The following is a 6,142-nucleotide window of genomic DNA, read 5'->3' on the forward strand; positions in this document are numbered from 1 at the left end:
CAGGAATGTGAAGAAGCTTAAAGACCCTTGTAAGTGTGTGATGTGAGCAGAGCAGGATAGGAGAGGGGATGGGAAGGAGTCATCCATAGAGCTCAGGAGTGCATGGCAGCTCAGCCTTGCTTTGTCCTCCACCCACAGCCCTGCGGTACCGGCTGCTGAAGCACACACGTCTCAACGTTGTCGCCTTCCTCAACGAGTTGCCCAAAACGCAACACGATGTCAATTCCTTCGTGGTAGACATCAGCGCCCAGACAGTAAGCATTGTTTTCTGCCCAGAGAAAAGTCTAGAATTGGGTAGCATTTAAGAGAAGGACTCAGGCTCTGACTGGAAAGGCTTTGTTACACCTGATGCTTCTTCTCTTTCAGAGTACATTGCTCTGTTTTTCTGTCAATGGCGTCTTCAAGGAAGGTGAGACTCTTGAGTCTTGAGTTTGCATCATGGTCCCCTCCCTGGCTCAACACTTTCTCAACTCTCCAGCTACCTTATATTCGCTTTTTTTTCCTGACCTCCTCCTTACATTCAGTCCCAAAGCCATCTCAGTTTGGCCTATCCTTTCGACCTGTCCTGTGGATATGGGAGAAGGCTACAAGTTTTCATGGGACACAGACTGTGGGGTCATTCAGGTTTGAGTTTCCATTCCATTCTTGGGTCTGGGGCAAGTTCATTACCTCTGAGCCTCAGATTCTTATTGGAAAGCTAGGGTTAGTAATAGGATTTCATAGTGGCCCTGGAGGAAGCACATGAAGTGATTTACAAAGTGCTTGACCTGGGGCCTGGCACACGAATGCTCTATCAAGTGAGTTAATAGTTGTGACTGTTTTGTCCTCCCTGACCTCTGACCTTTCACTTCACCTGTGCTCTCCTGTACATACATAATCATCCCTGTCCGACCCACTTAGGGTTCTTTGTCTCAAAGAAGACCATGATTCAAGAAGCTGTCAACATAGAGCAGGAGCAACTCTAAGGGTCATTGCTGTTGTTCTAGTTGCAGTGGATGGGAAGTCTCGGGATTCCTTGCGAGCCTTCACTCGGACATTCATTGCTGTTCCTGCCAGCCATTCAGGGTAAGTGTGCTGCTGAGCATATTGGGCATCAGTCCCAGTCTGGCCAGCTTGCAAGTGGAGTATAGCATAGTGTTCGGGTATTTACAGTATTTCAGGAGAACAGTGGGAAATCAGAGGCGGCTCACTTAGTGGTTGACTTAGTGGTTGACTTGACTCGGGCTGGCAAGTGGCGTGGTGGTTAAGGGTGCCAGACTGCCACATGGCTGACCATGGTTTGAGTCCCCTACCTGGCAGCTTGATTTCTCACTTTCCCTCTCTTCCTGTCACTCTGTCCCTCTCTGGTCAAATTAAAATAAATAAATAAAAATAAGGGACCAGCAGTTGGGGTAATGGCTATGTCGCTGGACTTCCATATAGTCGACTGTGGTTCAAGTCCCAGATCTGGTGGCTTAAACTCATGCAGAGCATGTGTGTGTGTGTGCCAAGGAGAACAAAGGAGAAGGAATTGCGGCATGGCCATCCCCCTGGGGGGTGATTTCTCACTTTCTGTCTCTGTCTTTCTGGTAAGCGCATGTGCCCTATAGCAAAACAAAACTCTTAAAAACAACAACACTGCAGTAACAGGAAAGCCCAAGTGCCAAAATGTTTACACTTAAACGTTAAGCTCCCTGCCTAAGAATTGGGCTAGCTAGGTTATCTTGGCTTCAACCCTTCTAGCTTTGGGCAGGTCTCGTCATCTAAAAATTAATGGAATAATATTTTCTTCCTACATTTGTTGTGACCATAAATAAAAGAGAAAAGGTCTAAGAACTCTCTTTGGGGTCTTCAAAAATGTATAATTGTAGTGTCTTTTATAGATAATCCTTTGAAACGTGGAGTCCATGGGAAGGGGTGATTAATAGAAAGTAACAGCTAAGAGTGGAAGGGAACCTTGTGGGTATTGAAAGAATCTTGAGTATCAAGTATCAGTGAGAATAGGATGTTGGAAGGATGGGGTTATCTGTCCATCCAGTTGTCTGAGGTGCTCTTTGTCCCCAAGGTTGTGTATTGTAAACGACGAGCTATTTGTGCGGAATGCCAGCTCTGAAGAGATCCAGAGAGCCTTCGCCATGCCTGCACCCACGCCTTCCTCCAGCCCAGTGCCCACCCTTTCCCCAGAGCAGCAGGAAATGTTGCAGGCATTCTCTTCTCAGTCGGGCATGAACCTCGAGTGGTCCCAGAAGTGAGTGCTGCACATATGTAAGAATAGTAGTAAACTGAGGTTGGGCGGGTAGTGAATTACGAGTGCTCTGGAAAATTCAAAAGCCAAAACATGGGCCAGCTCATGGCCTGGTGGTTAAGGCAGCTGGATTCCCAGGTGGCCAGCTGTGCGGTTTGAATCTTAGACCTAGAGAAATGAAGGAAAAGAGATTGTAATAAGACCATGCTTCCTGCCAGGAGCTTTCCTTACTTTGCCTGTCCCTCTTTCTCTCTGTCTCCAGTGAGTGCACACACCCACTGGCAAATTAAAAATTTTAAGTGTGACCAGCAGGTGGCATGGTGGTTAAGGCATTGGACTCCCAAAAGACTGGCTGACCATGGTTCATCTTGGACCTGGTGGCTTGCTTTCACACTTCTTCTGTCTCTCTCTGGTGAGTGCATGTACCCTATAGCAAATTAAAAATAATAATAACAAGTAATTATTTTTAATAATAATAGGGCCAGCAGATGGCGTAGCAGTTACATCGCTGGACTCCCACATGGTTGATTGTGGTTGGAGTCCTGGACCCTGTGGCTTCAAACTCACACCTGGTGTGTGTGCTTACGTGCCCAAGATCCTGGGAGGAGAATGTAGGAGAAAAGACTGTGGTGTGGCCGTCCCTCCTGGGGGGTGATTTCTCACTTTCCTTCTTTCTTTCTCTGTCTCCCCACTACCTCCAACCCCTTTGAGTGTACACGCCCTAAGGCAAAAACTTCTAAAACTATAATTAATAAAATTAAAAAAAAAAAATAGTGATCCTGGGCCTGCAGGTTGCATGGTGGTTAAGGCACTGAACTCCCACATGGCACACCACAGTTCAAGCCCCGGACATGGCAGCATGGCCATCTGTGGTTCAAATCCTAGCCCCAGTGGTTTGAAAAACATGCTGGGTATGTCTGTGCATGTGTATGGGTTCAAAATCCCAACAAGAGGGAACCAGCAGTTAGCGTAATGGCTATGTCGCTGGACTCCCATGTAGTCGATCACAGTTTGCGTCCTGGACCCGGTGGCTTAAAACTCACGCCGGGCGCGTGTGTGCCCAAGATCCCAAGAGGAGAATGGAGGAGAAGGGATTGTGGCGTGACCGTCCCCCCTGGGGGGTGATTTCTCGCTTTCTGTCTCTATGTCTCTCTCTGTCTGGCGAGCACACATGCCCTATAGCAAAAACCTCTCAAAAAAAAAAAAAAATCCCAACAAGATAGAGAAATGGAGAAGGGTTTCTGGCACAACATGCCATTGGGGGTGCTTTCTCTCTTACTCTCTGGCAAACATATGCACTCCTCTGACAATTAAAAAAAGTATAGCCCAGGGACCAGCAGTTAGTGTAATGGCTATGTCGCTGGACTCCCATGTAGTCAACCGTGGTTCAAGTCCCAGACCCGGTGGCTTTTAAAACTCACGCCGTGTGTGTGTGCTCAAGATCCCGAGAGGAGAATGGAAGAGAAGGGATTGCTGCATGGCCATCCTGGGGGGTGATTTCTCGCTTTCTTTCTGTCTCTTGTCTGGCGAGTGCACACGCCTTATAGCAAAAACCTCTCCCCCCCAAAAAAAGGATAGTCCATAAAGAATTTGCCTTGGGGCTGGCAGGTGGCGTGGTGGTTAAAGTCATCTCACATGGCTGACCACAGTTCAAAACCCAGACCTGGTGGCTTGCTTTCTCACTTTCCTTCTCCCTGGTCAAATTAAAAGATAATAATAAATAGAGTTGAGTTGAATAATAATTTTAAAAAAAGAATTTGTCTTAGGGCCAGCGATGGCATGGTGGTTGGGACAGCTTGCTCTCATATGACTGACTGCAGTTTGAGTCCCAGACCTGGCGGCTTAAACATTTCAGGAGGACCAGCAGTTAGTGTAATGGCTATGTTGTTAGCCTCCCATGTAGTTGACCGCGGTTCGAGTCCTGGACCCGGTGGCTTAAACTCATGCTGGGCGTGTGTGTGTGTGTGCCCAAGATCCCAAGAGGAGAATGGAGGAGAAGGGATTGCAGCGTGGCCATCACCCCGGGGGGTTATTTCTCGCTTTCTATCTCTCTGTTTCTCTCAAAAAAAAAAAAAAAGGAAATATGTCAGGCGTATGCATACCTGCCCAAAGTCACAAGAGGAGAAGGGATTGCAACTGGACCATCATCCTCTCTGGGGGGCACTTTCTCACTTTCCCTCTCTCTTTGTCACTTTTCAGCACATACATCTACCCTTTAGCAAATTAAAAGAAAAGAAATTCCCATGCATTAATTTAGCATAACAAATTTTATATTTTCATTATCTTTTAATTAACCATCTGTTTAATTTTTTTTTTCTGGAGAGATTTTTGCTGTAGGGCATGCACACTCACCAGAGAGACAGACACAGTAAGCAAGAAATCACTCTCCAAGAGGGATGAACACACTACTCCTCTCCTCCATTCTCCTCTCAGGATTTAGGGCATGCACTCACACATGCCTGGCTGAGTTTGAAGCCGCTGGGTTCAGGACTTGGACTGTGGCTGGCCACATGGGAGTTCAGTGATGTAACTGCTATGTCATCGACTGGTTCTGTTAATTTCTAAAATTTATATTTAATCACTATATATCATTACACTGTGCAGCATTACTTTTTCTCAACATAAAGATGATGCATATTTTTTTTTTTTTTAAAGTTTGCTACAGGGCATATGTGCTTACTAGAGAGAAAGACAGGAAAAGTGAGAAAGCAACCCACCAGGTTTGATACTCAAACCACAGTCGGCCATGTGGGAATCCAGCGCCTTCAACCACCATGCCACCTGCTGGTCCTGAAGTCTTTTTTTTTTATATATACAATCCAGAAACTTAACTTCTTTACTTGTACCATGAACATCTGGGTTTTTTGTTTTGTTTTGTTTTAAGTTTGTCGTAGGGTACATTTGTTTGCCAGAGACAGAGAGAAAACAAGAAAGCACCTCCAGGGGGAGGTGCCAAATCCCTTCTCCATTCTCCTGTTGTGCATACATGCATACACACCTGGTGTTTTTTTCAGGCTGCTAGATTTGTTACTCAAACCACCTTCCCAGCAATGCAGGATCTATCTGCCTTAATCACCAAGCTACTGACTGGCCTTACCATAAATATCCTTTCCTTTCAGTGTAAAACTACTCTGGGGCTAGCAGATAATATGGGTGTTGGGGCTCTTGATTTTCATATGGCCAACCATGGCTTAAGTCCTGGCCCTCGTGACTTGAAAAACACCAGGTGCTTGTGTGTGCATGCCCAAAATCCTGAGAGAACGGAGGAGAAGGGATTGCAGCATGGCCATCCCCCCTCAGGAGTGATTTTTCACTTTCTCTGTCACTCTCCAGCAAGCATATGCATTTAAAAAAAATTTTTTTTTTTAAAGAATCATTTAATTTTATTTATTCATTCATTTATTTTGACTAGATAGAGAGAAAGCCACCAGGTCCAGGACTTGAACCATGGATAGCCATGTGGGAGTGTCCAGCACCTTAACTACCACGAAACCTGCTGATCCCACTTGTAGCAAAAATCTAAAACAAAACAAAACAAAACCTACTTTGGGGTCTAGCCATGGTGGCCCACAGATGGCACTGCCACTTAGGAGTCTGGAAGTACAGAGGAGCCCAGGTTTTGTTCCCAGTCTGACCTTGAACACACTGGGCTTAGTTGTATGTGCCTGTAATCCTAGCTAATTGGGAAGCTGGGCTAGAGGTTTGCAACATGGCAAGACCCTGTCAAAAATAGCTCTCTTGGGGACCAAGCAGGTGGCATGGTGATTAAGGTGCTAGACACTCGTACATGGCTTGACTACAGTTCTAGTCCCTGGCCTGGCAGCTTGCTTTCTTGCTTTTCTCTCTCTCTCTGTGTCTCTCTTTCTGGTCAAATTAAAATAAATGAATGAATAAATAAAATTAAATTAAAAAAATTAA

At 45.8% G+C, this 6,142-nt stretch overlaps 1 protein-coding gene across 1 annotated transcript in view; it reads left to right on the forward strand.

Moving 5' to 3' along the window:
- The window catches only part of NXF1 (nuclear RNA export factor 1), an 18,169-nt gene that overhangs the window by 9,532 nt on the left and 2,495 nt on the right, over positions 1-6,142 (forward strand). Inside the window, exons 15-19 of the mRNA XM_006156557.3 lie at positions 1-29; positions 139-254; positions 367-409; positions 993-1,065; positions 2,045-2,227. The exon at positions 1-29 is cut by the window's left edge and continues 48 nt beyond it. Coding sequence (XP_006156619.1) covers positions 1-29; positions 139-254; positions 367-409; positions 993-1,065; positions 2,045-2,227 — 444 coding nt within the window. The remainder of the gene's footprint in view (positions 30-138; positions 255-366; positions 410-992; positions 1,066-2,044; positions 2,228-6,142) is intronic.

Source organism: Tupaia chinensis, unplaced genomic scaffold (genome assembly GCF_000334495.1).
Source record: "Tupaia chinensis unplaced genomic scaffold, TupChi_1.0 Scaffold000502_1, whole genome shotgun sequence".
NCBI classification, from domain to species: domain Eukaryota; kingdom Metazoa; phylum Chordata; class Mammalia; order Scandentia; family Tupaiidae; genus Tupaia; species Tupaia belangeri.